The sequence below is a fragment of the Emiliania huxleyi genome (assembly GCF_000372725.1).
Source record: "Emiliania huxleyi CCMP1516 unplaced genomic scaffold EMIHUscaffold_96, whole genome shotgun sequence".
Taxonomy (NCBI): domain Eukaryota; phylum Haptophyta; order Isochrysidales; family Noelaerhabdaceae; genus Emiliania; species Emiliania huxleyi.
Genome location: NW_005194878.1, coordinates 305,691 through 332,836, shown reverse-complemented (window position 1 = coordinate 332,836; position 27,146 = coordinate 305,691). Strand labels below are relative to the sequence as shown.

At 67.1% G+C, this 27,146-nt stretch overlaps 4 protein-coding genes across 4 annotated transcripts; 1 reads left to right on the top strand and 3 right to left on the bottom strand.

Moving 5' to 3' along the window:
- Nucleotides 1-2,656: 2,656 nt before the first annotated feature.
- Nucleotides 2,657-8,720, bottom strand: EMIHUDRAFT_107858 (hypothetical protein; the record flags this gene model as incomplete). Its single annotated transcript, XM_005756621.1, has 4 exons — nt 2,657-2,948; nt 3,369-5,867; nt 6,841-7,304; nt 8,166-8,720. The coding sequence occupies 4 exons, from the start codon at nt 8,718-8,720 to the stop codon at nt 2,657-2,659; spliced, it is 3,810 nt and encodes a 1,269-aa protein (XP_005756678.1).
- A 6,514-nt stretch (nt 8,721-15,234) lies between these two features.
- On the bottom strand, nt 15,235-16,366 carry EMIHUDRAFT_360389 (hypothetical protein). Its single transcript, XM_005756620.1, is given in 4 exon segments — nt 15,235-15,380; nt 15,511-15,518; nt 15,536-15,687; nt 15,973-16,366. 2 exon segments carry the CDS (start codon nt 16,031-16,033, stop codon nt 15,545-15,547), a joined length of 204 nt encoding a protein of 67 aa, XP_005756677.1. The 5' UTR covers nt 16,034-16,366; the 3' UTR covers nt 15,235-15,380; nt 15,511-15,518; nt 15,536-15,544.
- A 727-nt stretch (nt 16,367-17,093) lies between these two features.
- EMIHUDRAFT_221381 (hypothetical protein) lies at nt 17,094-18,679 on the top strand (the record flags this gene model as incomplete). Its single annotated transcript, XM_005756619.1, has 3 exons — nt 17,094-17,723; nt 18,001-18,087; nt 18,434-18,679. The coding sequence occupies 3 exons, from the start codon at nt 17,094-17,096 to the stop codon at nt 18,677-18,679; spliced, it is 963 nt and encodes a 320-aa protein (XP_005756676.1).
- A 4,177-nt stretch (nt 18,680-22,856) lies between these two features.
- On the bottom strand, nt 22,857-25,548 carry EMIHUDRAFT_453933 (hypothetical protein; the record flags this gene model as incomplete). The annotated part of the gene is made up of 9 exons (XM_005756618.1): nt 25,434-25,548; nt 24,428-24,805; nt 24,275-24,360; nt 24,074-24,199; nt 24,009-24,039; nt 23,843-23,977; nt 23,380-23,495; nt 23,167-23,302; nt 22,857-22,877 (listed from the first exon to the last, which is right to left on the bottom strand). Exons 1-9 carry the CDS (start codon nt 25,443-25,445, stop codon nt 22,857-22,859), a joined length of 1,041 nt encoding a protein of 346 aa, XP_005756675.1. The 5' UTR covers nt 25,446-25,548.
- Between the last annotated feature and the right edge of the window lie 1,598 nt (nt 25,549-27,146).

Sequence of the window (27,146 nt, the reverse complement as noted above, 5' to 3'; positions counted from 1 at the left end):
CACCCCCCCCCCCCCCCACACACCCACACACCGCACCCCGCCCGCCGCGCGCCCACGCCCACCGCCCCGCCTAGGAAGGTCAGACGGGCCAAGTGACTGGAACACATCAGGACGGCAGTGGGTGCGACGAGGAGCTCGCAGGCCCGCCCCCGCTCGAGGCCTTGTTGATCTCGCGTACGCCTTTGTAGCCGCGGAGCCGCAGCCCCTCCCTCCGCCGCCACCGCCTCCTCAATGCCCTCCTCCGCCTGCGTTCGGCCGGTTGGAAGACGTCATGGCGGGCATGTGCGACCCTTAAGAACCCGCGTGCGACCAGAAGGTCGGCTGTGAGGCAAGGCTGAAGGCGCGTGAACTGACGGCAGGTAAGCCGGCAGGTGGGGGGCGGGGATGTGCCGGGTGGATCCCCAAGCGGGCGAGCCGGGCCCGTGCATAGTTCGGGCGCGGGGGGCGCTGGGGGGGCGCGGGAGCATGAGAAAGACGCACCGACATGCTGGTGGCTACCGGTCTCTTCATTGCCTGATTTTGACGATTCTCGTTGGACCGTCGCTCGGAGCGAATCCCCAAACCTCGAGAAGAAGAATCTCTCCCAAACCTCTCAGCTCAAAGGGGGAATTTATTTGTTTGGGCAGTGTTCGACCGGGCTACTCGCTTAGTGTGGGTAAACCATAGTAGCGTGCACGCTACTACTTTATCTGGGCTTCACTTCCTAGCATCCGTGAGGATACATTGGAGCGTACTAGGGTCCGTCTGGAGTCGTCGCGTGCCTCCACAAGGAAGAGCTACGCAGTACCTGACATCCCCTTGCTGGGGTCCTGCCACTAAAGGCGGTGGGTTGGGACTCGATCAGCTTGGACGACCACGGGCACGGAGGCAAGCCTCAACGCCCCGTGGCCTGGCCGCGTCGCCGAAAGGGATCGCACCACAGACCAGAGAGAGGGAGGAGCTAACCATGCGGAGAGCCCTCAGAACGACCCCCCTCATTCCAGGAGAGGGTGGGTGGGGAAAGCGAAGAACCGGCGCAGCCAGAGTGCTGGCGCGGTCGCAGAGCCTGGCGCGGCCACAGAGCTGGCACGGCGCCGGGCCAGGAAGAGCAGCGAGAGAGCTGCAGGAGCAGCACGCAAAGAGCGCGGCCACGAGGCACGCGGAACGTGCTTGGACGTACGTCGCGTCCTGAGTGTTCACGGAGAAAAATCCGTGAAGACTGGCAGGAGGGATGAAGACCCTTCATATGAGAAGACGCTCCTCAGTGAGTACCTGCGATAAAGTAGTAGCCTCACACGAGTTGGGGCCCCTACCCCAATCGTTGACGGCGAACTACTTTATCTGGGCTTCACTTCCTAGCATCCGTGAGGATACATTGGAGCGTACTAGGGTCCGTCTGGAGTCGTCGCGTGCCTCCACAAGGAAGAGCTACGCAGTACCTGACATCCCAAAGCAGTAGTGGAGGAGCGAGGGCAAAGGAGCAGAGGGCCCTCACAACCCAATGTAGCCGAGAGAGGGGCAACTGCTCCGTGGAACGGAGCCGCCTGGGCGGCCGAGAGCGTGGTGCGAGAGAGCAACCGCTCGGAGGAAAGCGAGAAGAGGCCGAAGGCCAGCTGCCTCGCCACGCCCAGGCGCCCACTTGACTAGAAGGCCAAGGACCGATCAACCCGCCTGTGACAGCCAGGAGCGAGACGGTTGACTGCTCACCACGCCGCCGACGAGGAGGCACACGAGTCGAGGCTCGAGTAGAGGGTAAGCGAGACGAGACGCACTCGGGCGGAGCGACAGCTGATGCAGCCGACCGCCCGCCACGCAGCTGACGAGGCGGCGAACGAGTCGAGGCTCGTGCAGCGAGACGAGAGACACTCGGGCGGGGCGACAGCTGATGCAGCCGACCGCCCGCCACGCCGCAGACGAGGCGGCACACGAGTCGAGGCTCGTGCAGCGAGACGAGAGACACTCGGGCGGGGCGACAGCTGATGCAACCGACAGCCCGCCACGCCGCTGGCGAGGCGGCGCACGAGTCGAGGCTCGAGTAGCGAGACGAGAGACACTCGGGCGGGGCGACAGCTGATGCAGCCGACCGCCCGCCACGCCGCTGACGAGGAGGCACACGAGTCGAGGCTCGAGTAGAGGGTAAGCGAGACGAGACGCACTCGGGCGGGGCGACAGCTGATGCAGCCGACCGCCCGCCACGCCGCTGACGAGGCGGCACACGAGTCGAGGCTTGAGTAGACGAAGAGTGAGACGAGGCTCACTCGAGGCGGCGGCAGAGACAGCCGCCCGCCACGCCACGCCGCCCACGAGGCGACACACGAGGCGAGGCTCGAGTAGACGAAGAGCGAGACGAGGCTCACTCGAGGCGGCGGCAGAGACAGCCGCCCGACACGCCGCCCACGAGGCGGCACACGAGGCGAGGCTCGAGTAGACAAAGAGTGAGACGAAGCTCACTCGAGGCGGCGGCAGAGACAGCCGCCCGCCACGCCACACCGCCCACGAGGCGGCACACGAGGCGAGGCTTGAGTAGACGAAGAGCGAGACGAGGCTCACTCGAGGCGGCGGCAGAGACAGCCGCCCGCCACGCCACGCCGCCCACGAGGCGGCACACGAAGCGAGGCTCGAGTAGACGAAGAGCGAGACGAGGCTCACTCGAGGCGGCGGCAGAGACAGCCGCCCGCTACGCCGCCCACGAGGCGGCACACGAGACGAGGCTCGAGTAGACGAAGAGCGAGACGAGGCTCACTCGAGGCGGCGGCAGAGACAGCCGCCCGCCACGCCACGCCGCCCACGAGGCGGCACACGAGACGAGGCTTGAGTAGACGAAGGGCGAGACGAGGCTCACTCGAGGCGGCGGCAGAGACAGCCGCCCGCCACGCCACGCCGCCCACGAGGCGGCACACGAGACGAGGCTTGAGTAGACGAAGAGCGAGACGAGGCGCACTCGAGGCGGCGGCAGAGACAGCCGCCCGCTACGCCGCCCACGAGGCGGCACACGAGACGAGGCTCGAGTAGACGAAGGGCGAGACGAAGCCCACTCGAGGCGGCGGCAGAGACAGCCGCCCGCCACGCCACGCCGCCCACGAGGCGGCACACGAGACGAGGCTCGAGTAGACGAAGAGCGAGACGAGGCTCACTCGAGGCGGCGGCAGAGACAGCCGCCCGCCACGCCACGCCGCCCACGAGGCGGCACACGAGACGAGGCTCGAGTAGACGAAGAGTGAGACGAGGCTCACTCGAGGCGGCGGCAGAGACAGCCGCCCGCCACGCCACGCCGCCCACGAGGCGGCACACGAAGCGAGGCTCGAGTAGACGAAGAGCGAGACGAAGCCCACTCGAGGCGGCGGCAGAGACAGCCGCCCGCCCGCCACGCCGCCCACGAGGCGGCACACGAGACGAGGCTTGAGTAGACGAAGAGCGAGACGAGGCTCACTCGAGGCGGCGGCAGAGACAGCCGCCCGCCACGCCACGCCGCCCACGAGGCGGCACACGAGACGAGGCTCGAGTAGACGAAGAGCGAGACGAGGCTCACTCGAGGCGGCGGCAGAGACAGCCGCCCGCCACGCCACGCCGCCCATGAGGCGGCACACGAGACGAGGCTCGAGTAGACGAAGAGCGAGACGAGGCTCACTCGAGGCGGCGGCAGAGACAGCCGCCCGCCACGCCACGCCGCCCACGAGGCGGCACACGAGACGAGGCTCGAGTAGACGAAGAGCGAGACGAGGCTCACTCGAGGCGGCGGCAGAGACAGCCGCCCGCCCGCCACGCCGCCCACGAGGCGGCACACGAGACGAGGCTCGAGTAGACGAAGAGTGAGGCGAGGCTCACTCGAGGCGGCGGCAGAGACAGCCGCCCGCCATGCCACGCCGCCCACGAGGCGGCACACGAAGCGAGGCTCGAGTAGACGAAGAGCGAGACGAAGCCCAGGCGGCGGCAGAGACAGCCGCCCGCCACGCCACGCCGCCCACGAGGCGGCACACGAGACGAGGCTCGAGTAGACAAAGAGCGAGACGAGGCTCACTCGAGGCGGCGGCAGAGACAGCCGCCCGCCACGCCACGCCGCCCACGAGGCGGCACACGAGACGAGGCTCGAGTAGACGAAGAGCGAGACGAGGCTCACTCGAGGCGGCGGCAGAGACAGCCGCCCGCCACGCCACGCCGCCCATGAGGCGGCACACGAGACGAGGCTCGAGTAGACGAAGAGCGAGACGAGGCTCACTCGAGGCGGCGGCAGAGACAGCCGCCCGCCACGCCACGCCGCCCACGAGGCGGCACACGAGACGAGGCTCGAGTAGACGAAGAGCGAGACGGGGCTCACTCGAGGCGGCGGCAGAGACAGCCGCCCGCCCGCCACGCCGCCCACGAGGCGGCACACGAGACGAGGCTCGAGTAGACGAAGAGTGAGGCGAGGCTCACTCGAGGCGGCGGCAGAGACAGCCGCCCGCCACGCCACGCCGCCCACGAGGCGGCACACGAAGCGAGGCTCGAGTAGACGAAGAGCGAGACGAGGCCCAGGCGGCGGCAGAGACAGCCGCCCGCCACGCCACGCCGCCCACGAGGCGGCACACGAGACGAGGCTCGAGTAGACAAAGAGCGAGACGAGGCTCACTCGAGGCGGCGGCAGAGACAGCCGCCCGCCCGCCACGCCGCCCACGAGGCGGCACGCGAGACGAGGCTTGAGTAGACGAAGAGCGAGACGAGGCTCACTCGAGGCGGCGGCAGAGACAGCCGCCCGCCACGCCACGCCGCCCACGAGGCGGCACACGAGACGAGGCTCGAGTAGACGAAGGGCGAGACGAGGCTCACTCGAGGCGGCGGCAGAGACAGCCGCCCGCCACGCCACGCCGCCCATGAGGCGGCACACGAGACGAGGCTCGAGTAGACGGAAGAGCGAGACGAGGCTCACTCGAGGCGGCGGCAGAGACAGCCGCCCGCCACGCCACGCCGCCCATGAGGCGGCACACGAGACGAGGCTCGAGTAGACGAAGAGCGAGACGAGGCTCACTCGAGGCGGCGGCAGAGATAGCCGCCCGCCACGCCACGCCGCCCACGAGGCGGCACACGAGACGAGGCTCGAGTAGACAAAGAGCGAGACGAGGCTCACTCGAGGCGGCGGCAGAGACAGCCGCCCGCCCCGCCACGCCGCCCATGAGGCGGCACACGAGACGAGGCTCGAGTAGACGAAGGGCGAGACGAAGCCCACTCGAGGCGGCGGCAGAGACAGCCGCCCGCCACGCCACGCCGCCCACGAGGCGGCACACGAGACGAGGCTCGAGTAGACGAAGAGCGAGACGACGCTCACTCGAGGCGGCGGCAGAGACAGCCGCCCGCCACGCCACGCCGCCCACGAGGCGGCACACGAGACGAGGCTCGAGTAGACGAAGAGCGAGACGAGGCTCACTCGAGGCGGCGGCAGAGACAGCCACCCGCCACGCCACGCCGCCCACGAGGCGGCACACGAGACGAGGCTCGAGTAGACGAAGAGCGAGACGAGGCTCACTCGAGGCGGCGGCAGAGACAGCCGCCCGCCACGCCACGCCGCCCACGAGGCGGCACACGAGACGAGGCTCGAGTAGACGAAGCGCGAGACGAGGCTCACTCGAGGCGGCGGCAGAGACAGCCGCCCGACACGCCACGCCGCCCACGAGGCGGCACGCGAGGCGAGGCTCGAATAGACGAAGAGCGAGACGAGGCTCACTCGTGGCGGCGGCAGAGACAGCCGCCCGCCACGCCACGCCGCCCACGAGGCGGCACACGAGACGAGGCTCGAGTAGACGAAGAGCGAGACGAGGCTCACTCGAGGCGGCGGCAGAGACAGCCGCCCGCCACGCCACGCCGCCCACGAGGCGGCACACGAGACGAGGCTCGAGTAGACGAAGAGCGAGACGAGGCTCACGCCGTCGAGAGAGAAGACGATGCGACATCAGAGGGCTGGTCGCAACGCCACGCCGCCAGAGGGGCGGGAGGATCTGAGAACCAAAGAGAGAAGACGATGCGACAGCAGAGGGCTGGTCGCAACGCCACGCCGCCAGAGGGGCGGGAGGGTCTGAGAACCAAAGAGAGAAGCCGATGCGACAGCAGAGAGCTGCTCGCAACGCCAAGCTGCCGAGAGGCAGCAGAGTGGGCTAAGGCCCAGAAGGATGTGCGACTTAGACGCCACGCCGCACGAGCGAGCCGTGGGCTGTCGACAGGTCCCAGTGGCTGCCTGGGGAGGAGGTCTACCCAGTGGGTCTGCCTGGGCCCATTGATGCCAGAAAGCTGGGCCGCAGAAGGTGACGGTCATGGATGAGAGACCACAGCACGCCAACAGTGGAGCTGAGCCAGCAGTCAAGCCAGAGCGGTGAGCCACCGCTGCGGGCCACCGAGTGGTCGAGGCCGCCGAGGCAGGAGGTGAGAGACGTCACGGCTGCTGCAGGCGTAGCGGATGCAGCCACTGTCCATCGTGCGCTGCTGCCCGCCAGCAGTCTGGCAACAGCAGAAAAAGCCGCAGCAGCAGAATCTGCACCAGAAAGCGAAGAACCGGCGCAGCCAGAGTGCTGGCGCGGTCGCAGAGCCTGGCGCGGCCACAGAGCTGGCACGGCGCCGGGCCAGGAAGAGCAGCGAGAGAGCTGCAGGAGCAGCACGCAAAGAGCGCGGCCACGAGGCACGCGGAACGTGCTTGGACGTACGTCGCGTCCTGAGAGTTCACGGAGAAAAATCCGTGAAGACTGGCAGGAGGGATGAAGACCCTTCATATGAGAAGACGAGTTGAGACCCTACCCCAATCGTTTTATTAAATGAACTCGGGGGCACAGGACGCGGTACAAACGGGGTACACCAAAAGGCACAGGCTGCCTGCACGGCGTTCACTCGAACGCCATGCACATGGCGCGGAGCAGCATCGGGTTGGTGTCGAACCCGAGCGGGTCCTCCTCCCAGTCCCGGTGCCCACCCTCCGCGTCATCCTGCTCATCGTGCGCGTCGAGCACCCTGCCGAGGCACAGGACCGTCCCCTTGGGAACGCCTGCCCCTCGCGCGCGCGGGAACTCTCCCTGCACCGCCATCACGAACTTCTCGCGCGCCCACTTGCCGCCACGGCGGCAGTGCTGGGGCGCGCGCTCGCGCAGCTCCTCGTAGAGCTCCTCGGCCCTCGCCACCTCCGCCGCCCAGCCCTCCGCTGACGCCTGAGCCGCCTTCTTCTCCCTGAGCGTCTTGAACACCGGCGGCGGCGCCGGCGATGGCGCCACCTCCGGCTCGCCCGCCGCCTCTGCAGCGCGCCGCCCCTTCCTCGCCTTCTCCTTGAGCCGCTTCCTAGCGCTCTTGGTCAACGCCGGCGCCGCCGCCGCGGCCTCGCCGGCCGCCGCACCGGCGATGGATGTCGAGGATGATGAAGGTGATGAAGCCGTTGTCGCGTTGCAAGCGGGGCGGAGAGTGTCGAAAAAAGAAGTGACCCTGTCCGTTGTGCCAGCGCAGCCTGGCGCAGACGCCAGGCCGCGCAGGGGCGCGGCCAATGCCGCAGCCTCCCCGCTGCCCGTTTCGGGCTCCTCCTCCTTCGCCGCCTCAGCCACCTCTGCCGCCGCCTCCGCCGCCGCGCGAGCCGCCGCCGCGCGAGCCGCCGCGCGAGCCGCCGCCGCGCGAACCGAATCGCGAGCCAAGATCTTGAACTCCCTCTCGCGAGCCGCCGCGCAGACTTCCGCCCAGGAGCGCACGTCCCGGCAGCAGCGCACGTCCCGGACATCGCCACCATCCCGGCCGCGACGCGCCTCGATGTCCTCATACGCCCGCACTGTCGCCATCGCCGACGCCAGCAGCCGAATCGCTGCCCCATCGAGGAGGCAGGGTTCGTCGTATCCGGCGGGCCAGATTGTGGCGTATCCGCGGGCGCATATCACGCCGCAAGGCCCGACACTCAAAGGGTCAGGAGGCCGGTAGGCATGGATGAAGGCCGCTGATGAAGATGATGAAGCCGTTGTCGCGCTGCAGGCGGGGCGGAGAGTGTCGGAAAAAGAAGTGACCCTGTCCGTTGTGCCAGCGCAGCCTGGCGCAGACGCCAGGCCGCGCAGGGGCGCGGCCAATGCCGCAGCCTCCCCGCTGCCCGTTTCGGGCTCCTCCTCCTCCATCTCCGCCTCCGCCGCTGCCTCTGCTGCTGCACGGCCCTCAGCAGCTGCCTGGCGCCTGTACTCCTCGAACACGGCCACCTCTCGCCGCACCGGGCACACCTGCCGGTAGGCCGCCGCCGCCGCAGCCCACTCCTCCTCATCCTCCCTCGCAGCGTCGATCGTCCCATCGCCGCTCGTCGGCAGCGCGGGCACCAAGGGGTCCAAACTGGACACCTCGGTCCCACCTCCGATTCCACCCTCTGCGGCCTGCGCATCACAGGCGCCGCTGTCCGCCTCTTGGGGGCGCGCGCCGCCGCGGCCCTCGCCGCCGGCCGCCGCCCCGCCGCCGTGCTCCTCGCTAGCGGAGCGCGTCCCATCTCCGCCGCGGGGGCCGCTAAGCCCGGCTGCGGCAATCGCATGCAATGCGGCATGCACGGCACCCTCGGCAGCGCCTGTACCGACGCCGCCGCCCGCGCGCTCGCCCGCAGCACCATCGCCGCCGGCCACCGCGCTGCTGCCCGCCTCGAGCGGCGCCGCGACGCTGCCGACATCCTGGGCCAGCAGCTGCGGCACCACCTTATCTGAGATGGGCGCAGAAACTTGCGCCCGCTCGAGGAGGGCCGCGATATCCTCGTCGGGAGCGATGGTCGGCCGCGAGGCCGCCATCACGGTGGTGCCCGGCCGCGTGGGCCGGGCTGCGGTCCGGCGCTCGCTGGTGGCGGTGAGAGCGAGCAGAGAGCGGGCGCGCGAACGTTCCAACTTTTTCCGCAATCGTTACCCCAATCGTTGACGGCGAACTATGAACAGAGAAACCCATAAAAGTCGCTGCTGCAGTCCACGACGAGCCAGCCTGCTGCCGGCTCGCACGGCAGCCTCTTCCTCTGGACCAGCCTCAACTTCCGTACAGTCAACATTTTGTCGCTGCGTGCTCGTGGCGAGCTGTGGCGGCGGTCGAAGTTGGCCCAGATTCGGTGACGAGCGCCAGACGATAGTAGTGTCTCTGTTCGCCCTGTGCATGTCAGGCCAGGCTGCAGCAGGGCACTACCATCGTGCTGCCCTGCTGCAGCCTGACTTTGCCCACTGTGCACAGTCGCCAGAGCACCACCACCGCCCGGCATCGTGTCACGGCGAGCTCCTTCTGCGCCCGCTCGCGAGGCTCTCGCGCTGGCACACTTTGGCCATCTGCTGCTCGCGTTCGGCGAGCTCTTCTCCGCAATCCTGCCACGGTGCCGCCACCACACACCTTCTGGCCGGCCTGAGCCGCGCGGACTCGCCGGCGGGGGCAACGTGTCGACCTCTCTCTCTGGTGCACCACGGGCCGCAACGGCCTGCTAGCAGCGTGCGCGAGGAGGCAGTGTGCCGGCACAGTCGAGCCGGAGCATCGGGTTCTTGATGCTTGTGGGGTCGAGTTTGACCTTATGCGGCCTAATATACAACAATAATGCTATGCTCTCACCCAGCCTTTTGAGATATGATCCCTCAAAGTCGAATTATGGTTTACTGGTGACCATCGTAGTAGCGTCTGTCCTGTTTGCGTTTCTTCCAACGATCCTTTAAAGTCTCGACAATCACTAAGCTGCTTATGTGGCACCGCAGAGGCTCCCTTGGGGATGCCTGAGGCCACCCCAACCACTCACCAAGCCTTACGTGGACGAATTCAAACCTACTTTTATGGTTTACCCACACTAAGCGAGTAGTACTTGCCCGTGCCCGTCTTTGTTTTAGTAGTTTATAGTCTTGCGGGGTTGCCCTTGGCCGTTCGGCTGATTTATAAGATCCGCGGGACCTCGAGAGAGTAGTGCCGAAGGCGCTCTTTTTGATCGAGGCGGGGCGTTCGGCTGGCTTACTCGGTGTCCTTCCATATAGATATCCAAAAGCGCGCGTCACATTCCCCTCGACTCGCCGACGGTCCACAGGTCCAACCCTCGCCTTCCGCTCGCGCTTGCCCCGCCGCGTCGACGCACATATGGCCGCGGGGAGCTGCACGCCCGAGCGGCGCGACGCCTCCTGCTCACGCAACCCGCCGCTCCCTCTCCGCTCCCACCATGCGATGCGCTTCGATTTGGCGCCCGAGCGGCTACGCCCCCCTCGGCCTCACAATTCCTGCCACCTCCCGTTCGCAGGTGAGGCTGCTGCCATCGGGGAGCCGCGAGACGCGGCCGCTGCCGCTCGTTCCCCACCCTGAGCGAACCCGCCCGATTGCCCCCACTCTTTTCCGGCGAGAGAGCGACGCAGCCCGCTCGCTTGCCAATCGCTGCCCGGCTCCAGTCCTAGCGCCGAGGACACGAGAGAGTGTGCCGGTCGTCGCGATGCTAACGCCGAGGCGTGCTGCCCGTAGGTGTGGCAGTGACCTGGCTCGACCCTCTCTCTCTCTCTCTCTCTCTGAGCATGGCCTCTGCCTTCATTAGCAAACCAGCGCCGCTCGATTTCTTTTTGTCTGTGTAGGCGAGGCTCGAAGGGGAGGGGAGGGCGTGGGGGGGGGGGGGGACTGGGGGGGGGAGTGACCTGGCTCGACCCCCCCCTCTCTCTCTCTTCTTTGAGCACGGCCTCTGCCTTCATTAGCAAACCACCACGCGCCGCGCTCGATTTCTTTTTGTCTGTGTAGGCGAGGCTCCAAAGGGAGGGGAGGGCGTGGGGGTGGGGGGGGGGGGGCGGGGGGGGGGGAAATTTCCACAATTGATCCAATTTCCCGAAATTCCCCCAAAAATTCTCCTTCCTCCCCATATACCCCCATACACACACCCATGTACCCCCATATGCTCCGCAAGATCGAGCGCAAGGGCGAGCCCAGCCTGGTCGACTGCTCCAAGAACACCACTCCGATGGACCCACCGACGGCCCCCAACGGCGTCACCAAAAGTGCCCCGGCTCTCACGCCGGCGGCGACCGGCGGCGCGCCGCTGCCGTCGAGCGAGGAGTTTCCGGTGGAGACGCCCGCCCCGGCGGCGAGCGCCTTGCATTCTGCGCCGTGCGTCTGCCGTCCCACTCCTCGACCCCACCCCGCTTTCATTGCGCAGGGCGACGCCGACTGGACCGTCTCGGCCAAGGAATTTCCGGGGGTGAAGCCCGCCACGGCGCCGATCGGCTGCGGTGCACGCACAGAGCCTCAACTATTGACGCACCCACCGCTTGCGCGCGCGCAGGGTATCTCCGACCGGACAACCCCGTCGAACCCGCGCCGCAAGAAGGGGCGCAAGGGCGCATCCGCCCCGATCGTCCGCACCAAGAACACCACCCCGGTCGGCGGCAGCAACAGGTTCGGGGCCCTGCTCGGAACGGACGGCAACGAGGGCATCCTCGGTGGCACCGGCAAGGCGACCGGCGGCTCCACGCCGCCGACCACAGACTCGGTGTGCGCCGCCTGCATATGCGGCCTCCTCTCCTCCCCCGCTCGCCGCTCACACAGCCAGGCCCGCGCCCTCCTCTTCAGGGAACCTGGTTTGTGGAGCTCCCGCAACTGTCCTGACAGTCCTGACAGAGTCCTGACAGAGTCCTGACATAGTCCTGACAGAGTCCTGACAGAGTCCTGACAGAGTCCTGGCGGGGTCCTGACGGCGCACGGTCTTCACAGTGCTCACAAGTGCCTCCGAAGAGACTTCCACCTTCCTTCACTGCAACCCTCCTTCCCCTCCCCCCCAGCAGTGAATGATAGACGCCCAGCCCCCCTTTCGACCGTGCGCGCCCTCTGCGGAATCGTCCTGATGGGGCAGTCCTGACGCAAACTTGGGAGTCCTGACAAGCAAACTTGAGAGTCCTGACAGAAACTTGAGAGTCCTGACAGAACTTAGAGTCCTGACAGACAAAAGAAATCACACTGGGTCTCGCGCCACTCGGCCGACCATGAAAGCGCACAAGCAAGAGAGGCGCGGCCATGGTGCAGGCAACGTTACAGCCGGCAACGTGCATAGGCAGCAAAGCTCGGCCACGACGTCCATGGCCCGCGCGCCCCCGATTTGCCACCGGCAACCTGCAGGCCAGCGCCGAGCAGCGGACGACGGCTGACCGACTGCTGACCGAGGCAGCGCCCACGGCAGCGCCCACGGCAGCGCCCACAGCAGCACCCACGGCAGCACCCACGGCAGCGCACACGGCTTGGCTGGCCATGTCAGCCGCGCAGGGACCCTCCCGCGGGTCCAACCCGAAGCGCTCGACCGCTCGACAGCGCAAGTCGGCTGACGGAGCGAGCCGCATAGCCCTCCAGTGCTCACCGCAGGATCAGGCCTGACCGGCCCACGCTCACGGCCTGGCCTGCCTGTGGACCAGCAAACTCGTTGGCTGTACGCGAGGAAAGAGCTGCGTGGCTGGGTCGATACCGTCCCCGTGCGCCCTTTCCCTCAGTGGAGGGCCGTCCCTGCCCTCGGGAGTAACTCGACTGTACACCCCTCCCTACTCTCTAGCTAAGGGCTCTATTCACAGCGGGGACAGTGGTTGTCCTGGCGGAGTCCTGACGGAGTCCTGACAGAGTCCTGACGGAGTCCTGACAGAGTCCTGACAGAGTCCTGACAGAGTCCTGACGGAGTCCTGACAGAGTCCTGACGGCCTATTTTGGAGTTTTTCAACTTTGAGGTATTGTAACTATGTGAAGGCACTATGAATGCATCAGTTCTTTGGGAGAGTGCAATCCATTTAGTTATTACCTCCAACTCAAAAAAAGTCTGGTGGCAAACGGGCAATGGGGTCCCTTATGGTGGCCTCTACGGGTAAGTTGCGGGAGCTCCACAAACCAGGTTAGGGCGCGACGGTCGACGTCGAGACGACCACGAATACCACGCCCGAGGGCTCTGCCGCCGGCCGGTTCCCGTGGTCAAAGTCCTACAACTTGCTCCGCCTCTTTTTCATCCTCGCGCTGATCTGCCTCGGAGCCGCGTTTGCGCACTCCTCGTACTCTGCCACTTCCGCGCTTCTCTCCTCGCAGCGGCACGACTCCCCGTGGCCGACATCGCCTCCCGCAGCCGTCGCGAAGCCGTTCACGCCGGCATCGCCCAACGGCTTCTGCGAGGTTGGCGGCAACGACACCAGCTCGTTTGCAGCCATCGTGTCATCGGACAGCGCGCCCGCCAACCACCCGGTGCGCGCTCGCTCGAGCGTGCTAGTATTCGCCAGCTCGTGACTAACAGCCCGCGCGCTGTTCAGGGCGGGCACGAGGACGGGAGCTCGTGGGGAGCACTGATGGAAGCGATCAAAGAGGCGGTGGGCGAGCCGTTGCACCTGATTGGCGAGCCGCCGGCGTCCGTCAAGGACTTTTACGAGAAGCAGCCGGTGAGCGCCCCTCTGCCTGTTTCTTTGTGCGAGCCCTGGTCACCCGCTGACGGATTGCCTGTGTGTTTGCGTGTAGGGCGGGGCCGACTTGGAGACCGTCCCGGCCTCGCGCAACAGCATGGAGCGCAAGGGCGAGCCTGAGATCGACCTCGTCGGTCCCGTCTACAGCAGCAGATCAGGGATCATCGTTCGCGAAACCGTCCTGCCCGTGAACGGCACGGAGATGCGGTCCGCCGACGCTGGGAACACGCCCGAGAAGCTGGTTGAGACTGGCCTCGTCGCGCCCGTCGCTAGCATGCACGCCGGCGGCGAGTGGCGGGTGAACAGATTGGCGACCGCTTCTCCAGCCACAACCAAGGATCTCTTCCTCCAGCTTGGCCGGGCCATCGGCCCTCTTCTCGCGGAGCCGGCATGGCCTGCAGAGGTCCGTGCCGCTCAGATCTCCGATTCGAACTCGGTCCAGTCCGATATCTCCTCCGTCTCACGTGTGTGCGCCGACCGGCAGCCACGCTGCGCCGCCCCCGTTGCGTGGCATGCGGAGCCTCACCACGCACTCACCGACGAGCTCTCCATCGACCTGCCCTCCCCGTTCCACTTTCCCTTCATGAGCGGACCCTCCTCTTTCGCGCCTGTCCGCACCCAGCAGCGCTGTCAGTTTTGGGCCGCCTTGTTCTTGCTGCTCGGAGCGTGCGGCGGCGTGCTGCTCTCGGTGCGGAGGAGCAGCTCGGGGCGCCTCGTGCGGTGCCGGACGGGGGCGAGGCGTGGCGCGTGGCTGCTGATTCTCGCCGCGCTGCTCCCGCTGGCATGTGCACCATCAGACCACACGTCTGGCTCAATCGACTTCCAGGTCACTGTGGGTGGCGGCAGCTACCCGTACGAGGTGTCGTGGGACCTGACGTGTAGCGGCGCGTTGATCGGCAGTGGAGGGGCCCCCTACTCTGGCACCCTGTCCGCGCCGCCCGGCGAGTGCACGCTCAACATGTACGACTCGTGGGGCGACGGCTGGAACGGCGACGAGTGGGAGGGTGCGGGCTATACGTTCACGCTCGGCTCTGGATCCTACGGCAGCGAGACTTTCACCCTCGCCCCCCTCCCGCCGTCCTCTCCGTCGCCGCCGTCGCTGCCCCCTCCGCCGCCGTCCTCTCCGCCGCCACCGACTCTGCCCCCTCTGCCGCCGGTCTTCCCGCCTCCGCCGCCTCCGCCCTCTACGCCGCCGGTCTTCCCCGGCTTCGATGTCGCCGCGGCGAGCGAGGCCGAGCTCCGCTCCCTGATCGCGGAGGCTGCTGCTTCGCAAGCCGACGTCGCAATCTACCTGCCGTCCAGGGCAGACTTCAAGCTGGGCAGCCATATCAGCTGCGCCTGGGCACGCCCACCGCGAAGGAGCAGGCGCACATCGCTTCCAAGGGGGGGGGGGGGGGGCCCCGCTTCTCTGCACACCAAATGGTGGGGGGGGGGGGCCCACCCCCCCCAAAGGTTTTCCCCCTTGGTAGGGGGGGGGGTCCCGACCCCCCCAGCACCTTCACCACATGCTAGGGGGGGGTCGTGGCCGAGGACCCCCCCAGAGACTCGTGGTCAGACCCTCCGGGCCCTTGATTTTACGCCTCATTTCGAGCATTTTCGAGGGGGAAATCATCCTTTGGAGCTATATGAGCCTTGAGACTGGTCAGATTCTCCAAGATAGTGGACTTTCAGCCACGATTTCACAACTTTGGGGCCAAAATCGGATCTCTGGTGGCTATTCCTAGCCCACGAACTGCTGGGGGGGCGTGCCCACCACATGCTAGGGGGGGGGTCCGGCCCCCCCCAGAGGCTTCACCACATGCTAGGGGGGGGGTCTAGGGTACGATACTTGACCCCCCCCCCTTGGCGCCTCGTGTTTTTCGTGCCAAACCAGCGCGATCTCGGCGGGGCGTCAGCGCCTCTCGGAGGGGCATCATGCGCTCCCGGGGCCGCCCGACGGGGCGGGCCTCTTGCTGATGGACCCAGCCGAGGTGCCCAACCAGTTGGAGTCGCGCGGACGCGCTGCGGCGACCACCAGCCAGCTTTTCAGCGCGGTCGAGGACGGTGCGCCGAAAGAGTAGACAGTCTCCGGTCCATCCGGAATTTTGTCGTTTTAGTTAGCACTGCTGCTGCAGACAGGGCCCGCGTGACCCCTTGCCCTTCCCGGATCCAGCTCGCTGAGGCGTGGCGTCACCCCGCTGACCGCCCACAGGTGGCTGACGAAGCGCCACTCATCGCTGCTTTCGCGCGCCTGCTCCACAGAGGGCTCCTGCGGCTCTCCCTCGTCGCGTGACCGCCGCCGACATCATGTGCTCGGTCGTCCCCGCCGGCGCGGAGCTGCGCCACGTCGAATTGTTCGGTGGCTCGACCGCCGGCGCGCCCACCCTCGCCTCCTGCGCGCCTCACACCCAGTATTTTCCTCGCGCGCGGCCGACAAAGTAGGCACACGACCACCTCCCTCCCACTCACCCCCCCCCACGATGCACAGCCCGTCCACTCTCGCCGGCAAGGCGCACGGAACGCCCAATTTGGGCTGGAAATGCCGCCGCCACGGGTTGGTGGTGCCCTCGGCAGCGGGGCAGCGCCACGCCGCGCAAACTTGCGCGACAAACTTGCGACCTCTGTCCCTCGTATTCACCCCAGATTTTGCCCTATCCAGGCTCACCCGGTACCGCGAGCGACGAGCCGCGCCAAGTTTGCTCCATTTCCGACAAGTTCATCCTGCCCGAACGCCGATCTTCGGCCGCCTGGAGGCCCAGGACGGGGCTCGGGACCGGCCAGGTGTGGATTCTCCACGGCGCTGCGGTGTATCTGCGCGCCCATGGCGCGTTCAGGGGTGTGCCTGAGGCGTGTAGACTGCGGGGCGCCGCGATAGCGCGGCGCCGACGGTTGTGTCGCGCACTGTCACACCCACGACACGGTCACAGTGTGTGTGCAGTGCGTCCACTCCGGCGACCGTGACGCCGTCGGCGCTCGCCTATACCGGCTAGTGTGGAGCTTTCAGTGTGGTTGCGTGTTGTACTAGTGATGCTGCACTAGGCGGCCCGTTTTTAGCAAAAACCAGATACCACATCGCGTGTGGTCGTCGAAAAACCGCATCTTCGCCCGTCTGGGACCTCTTCGTACGGCTCCAAAAACCGCTCCTTAACGACGGCTACGCGGCCCGGCGGTCGATCTGCGCCTTCTCAGCGGTGGAGGGGATGTGGGCGGTATGTGCGTACCGCGTGGTGTTGCGACGGTTTGACGAGTGCGACTCCCAGCGTCGACTTTTCGACCCCACGGAGCCTCTGCTGCTCCGGGGGGGGGGGTCTGCAGACCACCCGGCCGAACTTCAGAGTCGCGGTGCTCCTCAAATACCGCTCAAACGCCCACGATGTTGTGGAGGGGACATATGCTGATGATCCTGGCCCGATTGGTTCGCTCAGAAAGCTTCTGGGCGGTCGTTAAGGTTCGCTCCCCGCACACCGGCCCGGAAGTATCGTACCCTAGAGGGGGGGGTCCCGACCCCCCCAGAGGCTTCACCACATGCTAGGGGGGGGAGTGGGGCGTGCAGAGAAGCGCGCCCCCCTCCCTGGAAGCGATGTGCGCCTGCTCAAGGCGGCGCTGACGTTTCTGTGAACGGCGCGATTTCGGGCCCGGGTTTGTGCGTTTATGTGAATATTATGTATTTCTTCTCTCGCTACCCAACGCTGCCAAAGGATATCCACCTCGAGAACCTCGAGAATACTGTGGTTGTGCGTTTATGTGAACGGCGCATTCACGTCTCTAAAAAACACGCCGATGGACAACTCGAGTGCACCGACGATGACCTCTCCGGATAACCCCATCCATCTGCTCATCCTCGTCTTCTCTCGGCCCACCGAGCGCGGAGCGGAGCAGCGCGCGGCGCTGCGGAACGCGTGGGCCCACGATCGACGGGCGTGCGGCTTCTTCACCGTCCGCTTTGTGCTTGGCGGTGGCAACTCAAGTGGAACCGCCACTGCGCACAACGACACTGTGGTGCTAGATGTCGGCGAGGGCTACTCCTCCCTGTCGCTCAAGGTGCTGGCCGGCTTCGCGTGGGCGCTCGGCTCGGCGGCGCCATCCTTTTCGCATCTCCTCAAGACAGACGACGACTCCTTTGTGTGCGTTGGCGGGGTGCTGCGCTGGCTGGAGCGGCTGCCGCGGCGGAGGCGCGACTCGCTCTACGCAGGCTCGCCGCTCGCGCAGCGCTGCGCCGGCAAGGAGCACCTGCCCGTCCTCAGGCAGCTCGCGCTCCCCCGGCTGCTGCGCGACCGAAAGTGCCGCCGCGGCTGGCGCTTCCCACTCACCATGCACGGCGCGGGCTACCTCCTCTCTCGCGGCACGGCGGTGCAGGTGGTGCGGCGGGCGGAGGCGCTCCACCCTGTCCCAAACGCGGAGGACCTGACGGTGGCGCTGCTGCTGCACTACCGCTCGCGGCAGACGAATGGCAGCGGCGCCGATGCCGCCTCGGCCACCGCCTCGGCCGCCGCCTCGGCCGCGGGGAAGTCGGTGGGGAGGCAGCACCGGCCCGTCTTTAGTGCACCAAATCCTGGGCTACACCGCGCCCTGCCCGTCTTCGTCCAGCCATGCGCCCTCGGCGTCCTTCCGTTTGCGAGCCGCACCGGCCCGCAGGCCGGCTTGGATGCTCTGAACGGCGTCTCTTCACGCCTCCAGCTGTGAGCAGGCGAGCCGCACCGACCCGCACCTCCTCAACCGGCCACGGCCGAGCCCCGAGCAGCAGACGAAGCTGCTGGCGCAGCGCTGCCGCCAGGTAAACCTGGCGCCCTCTGCTCACGCTCTTAGGAACCCACTACTCACATTACTTAAAACTGCGAGTAATTAGGCACATTATTAGGGTTATAGTTTGAACAGTGCTCAAGCTGCACCTCTCGTCACGCCGACCGCCACCAACAGGCCAAGCAGCTAGTGCTGCACAAGCTCTCGCCGGCACAGGCATCTCAGCCCGGCCCCGCACTTTTGTACGATTGCGCACCCGTGGGAGAGACACATACCTCTCCTCGAGCTATCCTCGAGAGCTATCCTCTCGAGCGGGCCCACCCGCGCACTGGTTTCCTAGATGGCCAGCGTGGAAGGCCTCCGCATCCCCGCGTCGTCAGGTCGTCGCCTGTGGCCGGCACAAGCGGCGAGCCAACGCCTCGTGCGACGACTTCCGCCCTATGCAGAGCCGCCGTGGGGCAGACGCTGACCGGGAAGTGGCGGACGGCAGGGAGCGAGGAGCGCGCTGCGGCCTCGAGCTCCCACGATCGGGGAGCTTCTCGGGCAGCGTGCGAAGAGAATGGGGCCTTCAATGGGCACTGGCGGAGATCTACGCGCAGGAGCGCCTCGTGTTCCAGCAGGAATAGAGCTTCAGCTTGTAGTTGTACCGCATGATCCCAGGGCAGGGGGGTATGTGGATTCTGGAGCTCCAAGAGAGGATAGAGAGAGGAAGGGAGATTGGTGTGCCGATTTTTCGCGCTCAGCATTTTTTTCTTTCAAAGGCGGCGGGGGCACGCACGCTCAGCGTGTCAGGCGAGGGACTTCAGCACACACTCTCCACGCCGTGGGGAGCTTCGACTATAGCACGCACACAACGGCGACTACATCAAGACAGCGAAAGCCTTATTCCGCACCGCCGCCATCGGAGCCACCGCCCCCCACGCGCCCACTGCCGGGTCGTACCGCGCGACCGAGCTGAGGCGATTGAAACCAGCACCCTTTCCGCCTGCGACATAGAGCTTGCCGTCGAGCGCCGCCACGGCGTGAGCCTCCCGCGCCTCTGCCATCGGCGCCGCCGCCTCCCACGCATCCAACGCAGGGTCGTACCGCTCCACCGAGCTGAGCCAGCCGTCGTCGTCGTTGGAGCCTCCCACCGCGTACAGCTTGCCATCGAGCACCGCCACGGCGGGGGCAAACCGCTCGACCGCCATCGGCGCCACCGCCTCCCACGCGTTCAACGCCGGGTCGTGCCGCTCCACCGAGCTGAGGTAGCCGTCGTCGTTGTTCAAGCCGCCCACAGCGTACAGCTTGCCGTCGAGCACTGCCATCGGCGCCACCGCCTCCCACGCGTTCGTCGCGGGATCGTACCGCTCGACGGAGCTGAGGAAGCCGTCGTCACAGAAGCCGCCCACAGCGTACAGCTTGCCGTCGAGCACTCCGACAGCGAGATCATACCGCGCCTCTGCCAGCGGCGCCACAGCCTCACTTGAATTCGTAGCAAAGTCGTACCGCTCCACCAGGTTGGAAGTTGCGCCCTCCATGTCCACGCCGCCCGCCACGTAGAGCTTGTCGTCGGTCACCGCCATGCGGGCATTTTCACGTGCCGTTGGCATCGGCGACACCGCCTCCTCCTCCCACGCGTTCGTTGACGGGTCGTACCGCTCCATCGAGCTGACAAGGTCGTCGTCGCGGTCTTCGCCGCCGATCACGAGCAGGCGCGGCCTCTCGCGCTTCTTCAGCGTCTCCTTCCAGCCGCGGCGCCACGAGCGGCACGTCCCCTTGGCGGCGTGCTCCGTGGTCGGCAGCTGGGCGAGGATGTGCGGGGCGAGGTCCGGCGAGAGGAGGACCTCGGAGAGCACCCACTCGGGCTGCTCCACGAGCCGAGCGGCGTGCTCCTCCGCCACGCGCAGCGCGGCGTCGCTCGCGCCCGCCTGCGCCTCGATGATGGCGCACATCTGCGCTGGCCCCTGGCGAGATGCCCGCGACGCGCGCGCCGATGCGGTGTGCGGGATAACATTGCGCTGGAAGGGTTGCTGCGCAAATCTCACGCTGCGCTAGGCTCAGAGCGAGTTCGCGCTGCGCTAGGCTCAGACGGCGTGCGTGCGCGGGCCGCCGGGGTGAGGACCACCCCACCTGCCCACCTCCTTCGGGCTCGGCAGCTTGTCGGGCTCTATCTACCTCAGCCCTGCTCAGCCGAAGCTGGGGCCGGTCCCGTAGCGCGTAGGCCGTCCGTAGCCGAGACCCGAGAGAGCCCCCGCGTCCCGATGAATTCGCGGGGTCGGCCGTGGGGGGGTGGGAGCGCAGCATTCCCCCAGCCCTGTGGTTTACCCTTGCGCCTTGGTTTGAGGGCGGGTTTTGATTAGTAGAACAGTCCCTTGTGTCGCTGGTGCGCTTGGTCCTTCTTAATAGAACTTCTTTGAAGCTATTTACACACACCCCGGGTCGCTCGACCAGCGATCCGAAGAGTGGCCGCTATGCGAGGAACAGAGCGGGGCCCTCGGGGTACGCCTCGTCCGGCCCCCTCCGAGGGGGGAAGGGAATTGCGGGGTCCCCACGGGCGCCTCTGTTCGGCCCTCCCGAGGGGGGGAGGGGAGCAAGTGGGGTGGGGGGGTCGGGGCGGTGGGGAGGGGTCTCGGTTTCGTGTGGCTAATACTTGCCTTTCGGGGAGGGGCCTCCGGCCGTGCTAACGCAGTGGCGCCCGCTCGAGAGTAGTGAAGGTGGAGGGGCCTCAGGAAAGGCGAGTCCAGCTCAGCCCTACGTCTTCCCCTCCCCCCTCGAGAGCACCTATACGCTAGACGAGCGAAGGGCGGTGGCCAGTGCGCGGGCGAGGGGAGGCAGGGGGCGCGGCGGGGTCGGGCGGGCGGGCGGGGAGGAGGGGAGGGGAGGGGAGGCTTAGCCATCAGCTGCTGTCGAGCCGAGTCGGCGGTAGCCGCCGCAGCTGCGCCGCCTCCCGTCGCGCCGCGGACCCGCGGTCGCCGCTCCCTCAGCGCCGTCGCCGCGTCGTCACCCGCCTAGCCTCTCCTCCGCCGCCGCCGCCCGCTCCCGAGAGTGCGGCGGCGGTGTGAGTGGTATAGTGCAAGGGAGGCGTGTGTGCGTGTCTGCCGCAGATTGCTGCCGTTGTCTGCGCCGCGCTCCGCCGCCGCGCCGCCGCGCCGCCGCCGCCTGCGCTCGCCGCCGCCTCGTAGACGACACCTCTCGCGCTCAAAGAGCCGCGCAGCGGGCCGCGAGGTTGAGGTCAAATTGCAGCACAGGATGTCGAGGTCATGAAACACTAGATTTTGAGCTTGCCCGGGACGGCCTGAAAATGGCCCCGCGTTGCAGCCCCGGTGCCGGCGCATCGCCTCTCAGCCGCGAGGGGACGGTTCCGCCCCGCCGCGCAGTCGTGCAGCAGGAGCTCGGGCACAACTTTGTCGACTAACAGGAGCAGCTGCGCGCCGCCGATTAGCTGGCGCAGATCGAGAAGGACATCGAGAAGCTCTCGAAGAAGGTGGTGTACGTACGACACGACGAATGCTAGATATCTAACCGCTGGTGTGTGTGGCGCTCTACAGGGCGCGCGAGCGCTCCAGTCACAGCTCGTGTGACCCACACCCTGGGCCCAACCCGCGCTCCCGGGCGGCTCACCGCCGCTTGGTTTGAAACGATGTCCCGCGTGTCCAAGTGGTGTCTATCTCTCTCTCTCTCTTGTTACCAACGACCAGACGAAACACGCTTACCCCCCCGGGCGCGGGGGAGAGACTGGTACGGCTTTACCGTTTACCCAGAGACTGATAGAGACGCACGGGGGTGTCGGGTCGAGACGTGCCGCACAGCGGGCGCTCGCGCGGTGTGGCGGCGGGGCGCAGCGAGGCGGGGCGCCGCCGCCGGCCGGCCGGCGGGCCGCACGGACCCGTCGGTGCGCTCGCGGGGGGTCGGCGCACGGCGGTCGCTCTCGCACATTCACGGAGATCTCGGTTTCTCGCACTGCGCCTCTCCTAGCGCGCGGCTCGTTGTGCGAGTATATGGGACACGATGTCTCAAATATGAGAGGTTTTGACTCCTACCGGCTCCTGACGCTATCCCTGGCAGCTCTAATGACCAGGATCAGTAGTGCTATGATAGAGGGTGCCCATACTAGCGCAGGAGCTGCCACACTCGCCCGGACCGGCTCCCTCTGGGGCCGGTTCCGCAGCCCGTGAGAGCCGACAGCGGGGCCGTGCCGCGGGTGCCTACTGCTGAGTGCCACAAACACTGCGCCGTCCCGCCATCACCTACAGGCTATCTTGTGTGATGGTTGGGATGTCCAAACGCCACCATCTGGGCTCTTGCGACCTCAAACCCGCGAGCTGTATGGGTGGTCCTGACGTCGACAGACGCCCGATGACCACGGTGAAGCTGAGCCGGAACGAGTCGACAAGTCTCGTCTGAGCCCGTGGCGGTCGCCGGCTGAGTCGCTGTGCACGGGCCGGTACCTCAGGCGTCACCTCCGCAGCCTCAGGTCTCACACTCCATCACCGCCGCCGGGACGCCGTCGGTGGCACGCTCGGCGGCGTACTTTCTGCAGCTCCATCTCGAGTACGGCGTCGAGCCTACTCACTCCCGTTGGTTCGGCACACTCGGTGGGGTCCACCGAGTGTGCCGAACGCGCGAGCGGTGCGTCCCGGCAGCGCGCGCAGGCTGCGGAGCTGCAACAAACTCGAGACACGCTTTTTGGGACATTTTCGACGCTTTTGTCCCATATACTCGCACAACATGCCGCGCAGCGGTGGCCGGTGCCACGGGCCGGAGAGCAGGCCGCCCCCGTATTTTGTGTCACATGTCAGCGAATACCCCGCCCTTTAAGCTTTAACTCAAATGTGCACAGCCCTTTATACGGTGGAGGGGGCCTGGACTCTGTGTACAGACGGTGACCAGAGCCGGCACAGACAGTTGCCGTGTGCGCGGGCTTTTCGTTGGGCGCTCGGCACGGAGGGCGCTCGTCGGGAGCCATGGGTCAAGGGCAGGCGTCAGTCCCCGCCGAGGTTCGGCAGGGGCGCTTCCTCGCTCTCGCCCTCCGCGCCCTCGCCGCCCGCCGCGCCGCCGCCGCCCACGCCGTGGAAGAGCTTCTTGCGCCACTCGTGGATGTCAAAGTAGATGTACTGCCTAAAAGAAGAACTCGCCGGAGTCGGTATTTCTTGTTCTTGCGCCACTCGTGGATGTCAAAACCGAGGTACTGCCCCTTCTGGCCGGCCTCGCCGCCCCCCTCCTGCCGGCTGGCGCGCGTGAACCAGAGCGTGAGGTCCTTGTGGTACCTAAAAAAAGAAATCGAGACCTGCCGGTATTTCTTTTCTTGCGCCACTCGTGGAGGGTCCTGGCGGTGCCTAAACACAGAATTGCGACCGCGCCGTCCTGCCTTCGGGCCGGCGGCGTGTCTCTATGTCTTGATTCGCCCTTGGGGGGGGGGTGCCTCCAGTCGCGGTTGTACAGCTCGGTCGCAGCGTACGCCTGCAGCGGTGGCGGGGGGGCGGCGAGGGGTTGCAGCCGAAGTGCCGGGCCAACGACAGGGGACAGACCTCGCATCTCGGCTGATCTCGGCTGATCTCGGCTGAGCTCGGCTGATCTCGGCTGATCTCGGCTGAGCTCGGCTGAGCTCGGCTGAGCTCGGCTGATCTAGGCTGAGCTCGGCTGATCTCGGCTGATCTCGACTGATCTCGGCTGATCACGGCTGATCTCGGCTGATCTCGACCGATCTCGGCTGATCTCTCCTGCAGCGTGTCTCGCGGCATGTTGTAGAAGATGTAGAAGAGGGTCTCCAGCTGAAACTTCGAGAAGTGGCCTGTACCCCAGCGCACCCTCGCGTAATCTCGCGCAATCTCGCGCCCTCTCGAGCCGGGACTTTCGAGGCAGGGGTGGCCCGTCTTCAGCGCCGGAGGCTGCATGTAGTAGCACTGCGGCAGCGTAAACTCCGGCTCGCGCTGCGCGGGCGCCTAAAAAAGAAATCGGACGCGCCCTCAGTACTTCTTCTTGCAGGTTTGCCCTCGGGCGCGCGCTGCGCGCGCGCGTCGGCCCACGGCGAGGCGAACGTGGCGTAGAGCGAGTCGGCAGAGTTGAGGTTGAGGCCGAGAGAGGTGAGGTCGGTGCCGAGTGCGAGCGTGTTGAGGTCTGGCTCCGTCATCCGGATCGCCGACAGGATGCCCATCAGCCCAAACCTAAAAAAGAAAAACAGGACGCGCGCCTCGGATTTCGTCATCCGGATCGCCGACAGGATGCTCCTCAGCCCGAACCGGTCCGTCGCGCTGCCCGCGCTGCTCGCCGGCTCTCCGCCCGGAGGCGCGCCAAAGTCTCGCGCGAGCGCGTGGCTCTGCGCGGCCTGTTCACGGCCGGCGGGGTGTGAAGAGACGCCGTTCACACCGGCGGAGCGCGTGGCTCTGCGCGGCCTCGTCCCCCATCCCGCCGCCGAGCGGGGGGAAGTCGGCGCCGCCGCTCCCCACCGCGGCGGGCCGCTTGGCAGGCGCGCCACCCAGCGCGGGGAAGTCCTCTTCGACGGCACGAAACTCGGACTGCGCGGGCGGCGGCGCGGCGCGGAACTGCTGCAGCGCGGGGTTGGCGGCGGCGGGGCGGCCGCCGAGCGAGGGGAAGTCGGACATGTCGAAGCCGGTGCCCCCCATCGCGCTCGCGAGCTCTGGCGGCGGACCCATGCCGAGGCCGATGCCCGGCCCTGCCATGCCCGAGGAGAGGTGTCCGAGGCCGGGAGCGCCGGGCATGCCCAGCCCGGCGGCGCCCTTGTTTGCGGGCGGCAGGCCGAGCCCCTGCCCCTGGGAGGTTGGGGGGGGGGGGGGGTCGGGAGGGGGGAGGGAAGGGGGGGGGGGAAAAGCAAGAAAGTGGGCCCCAAAAAGAAAGGAAGAGGCCCGGTCAAAAAAAGGGGGGTCAAACAAATAAGAAACCCTTTGGGGGGAAAAAAGGGGAAACCGTGGAATTTCAACACAGCCTGGAAGCCCCCCCCGGGAAAACCCCCAAAAAACCCCCTAGCGACCCTTTCTTTTATCATCTCCCAGAGAAGTTCCCCCCAAAAGGGGGGTGAAGCTCCCCCCCCCGGGAGGCTCCGCCCCAAAGGGGGGGTCGGGAGGGGAGGGGGAGGAAAAGAAAAACGAGAAGGGGGAAGTGGAAGAAGGGAAAGGGAAAAGGAGGGGGAGGGGAAAAAGGAAAAGGGAAAGGGGGGAGAGAGGAAAAGGGAGGGTAGAAAAGGGAAAGATCAGGAGAAAGAAAAGGAAAAGAGGGGGGGAGGGACAGGAGGGGAAAAAGAGGGGGAGGGGAAGAGGGAAAAAATAATTCTAGGAAAGGGAGGGGGGCGAGCAGGGAGGAAACGCGTGGGAGGGAGGAGGGGAGGCGGGGGATGCAACGGGCGGGGAGGCGGGCGGGGGAGGCCGAGGAGGCACGTGCGACCTGCTTGATCATCGCCAGCAGCTCCCCCGACGGGTTGTAGCTCCCCGCAGGAGGTCCGCACGAGGGCGGCCCGCCGCAGCAGCCGCCCTGCTGCTGCTGCTGCAGCGCCCCAAAGGCAAACTGCTGCGCCCCAAACTGCTGCTGCCCGCCTCGCTGCGCGACGCCAAGGTTTCCTGGCTGAGGCGGCGGCGGCGGCTGCTGCGGCGGCGGCTGCTGCGGCGGCGGCTGTCGTTGTTGTTGCTGCTGCTGCTGCTGAAAGAACTGCATCGGGTTTGGCCACGCCGACGCAGCCGGCCGGAACCTGCGGGCGGGCGGCCGGGCGCGCGGCGTGAGCACAGCCGCGAAGCAGGAGCGCGCGCCCTGATGCTGCGAAGCGCCTGTCGATGGGAAAATAAAAATCGCAAACGCACGTTGCGGCTTAATTCTTTTTCTTCGCGCGACGAATTCTTTTTCTTCGAACAGGCGAATCGTGCTCGCACCCTCTCTCCGCTACGACGGTTCGACATGATCTTGATCACCTCCTCCGCGGGAGTGCGGGCTCACACCACTGCACGGCCGGCTCTTTCCGCCCCTCGGCCGGCCAGCCGCGCGACTCCCGTTGTCATGGGCGGCTCCGACAGCCCTAGCGACGGCCGGCGCGGGCTGCTCTCCACGGCTGTCATCGCCGCCGGTTCTTTCGTGATTGGAGAGACCGTGGGCGAGATCGAGCTGGCGGACGAGGGCGCCAGCACCGTGTCCGCGCCCCGTCGCGCGCCCGCGCCGCCCGCCGTCGCCCCGGCCGCCGTTCCCGCGCCACCGCCGCCACTGGCAGTGCCGCCGCCGCCGCCGCCGCCACAGACCGAGCTGGCGCCGGCGTCTTCGGCGGTTCCGGCACCCAACCTGGGCCTGCTCGGCGTGTCCTTCGCGGTCCCCGCCGCCGTCGCCTACGGCGTCTCGCAGCGCCTCGGCGACGAGTTTGAAGAGACGGCGCAGGCGGCGGGCGACGTCGTCTCAAAGTCGGCGACCGCCGAGACCACCTATTCCGAGGTGGCGGAGGCGGCGGCGGCGGCGGCGGCGGCGGCGGCGGCGGACGAGGGCGAGGGGACGCCCGGCCGCTCGGCGACCGACATCCTCTTCGCCGAGACGACTGCAGGTCTGGCGGCTGTCGGCGGCGGCCTCGACTCGCTGCAGGAGTCGCAGGTGCGGTGTTCGCTCTCTGGGGGGGGGGGGGGGGGGGTTGCTCATACTCGTCGGACCCACGCGACACCCGCGCGGGCCGGCTGCAGGAGGCCCGACAGCCACGCTGCGCCCAACCCACGGTGTGGCCCTCTCCACAATCTGTGCACCTCTCCACCCCTCTCTCCACGCGCGTGCCCACCTCTCCTCCACCCCTCTCCAGCGACGCTGCACCGCTGGGGCTGCCACCCCTTGGCACCGCTGGGGCTACCACCCCTTGGCACCGCTGGGGCTGCCACCCCTTAGCACCGCTGGGGCTGCCACCCCTTAGCACCGCTGGGGCTGCCTACCCCTTAGCACCGCTGGGGCTGGCCACCCCTTAGCACCGCTGGGGCTGCCACCCAGGGAAAGGCCTTTTCCCCAACCCCTTTCCCCAAACTCCCCGCGGGGGGGGCCCCACAATTTCCGGAACCCAGGGAACCCCATTTGCCCCCCCCCCCCCAAAAACCAAAAAAATTTGTTTTTAAACCCCCCCCCCGAAAAAGGGGGGGGGGGGGG

Coding starts and splice junctions, on each gene's coding strand:
- EMIHUDRAFT_360389 (XM_005756620.1), bottom strand. CDS start 16,033: ATGAACTTGTCGGAAATGGAGCAAACTTGGCGCGGCTCGTCGCTCGCG. Junction 15,688..15,972: donor GCTCGCGGTACCGGGTGAGC/CTGGATAGGGCA, acceptor GGGTGGGCGCGC/CGGCGGTCGAGCCACCGAAC.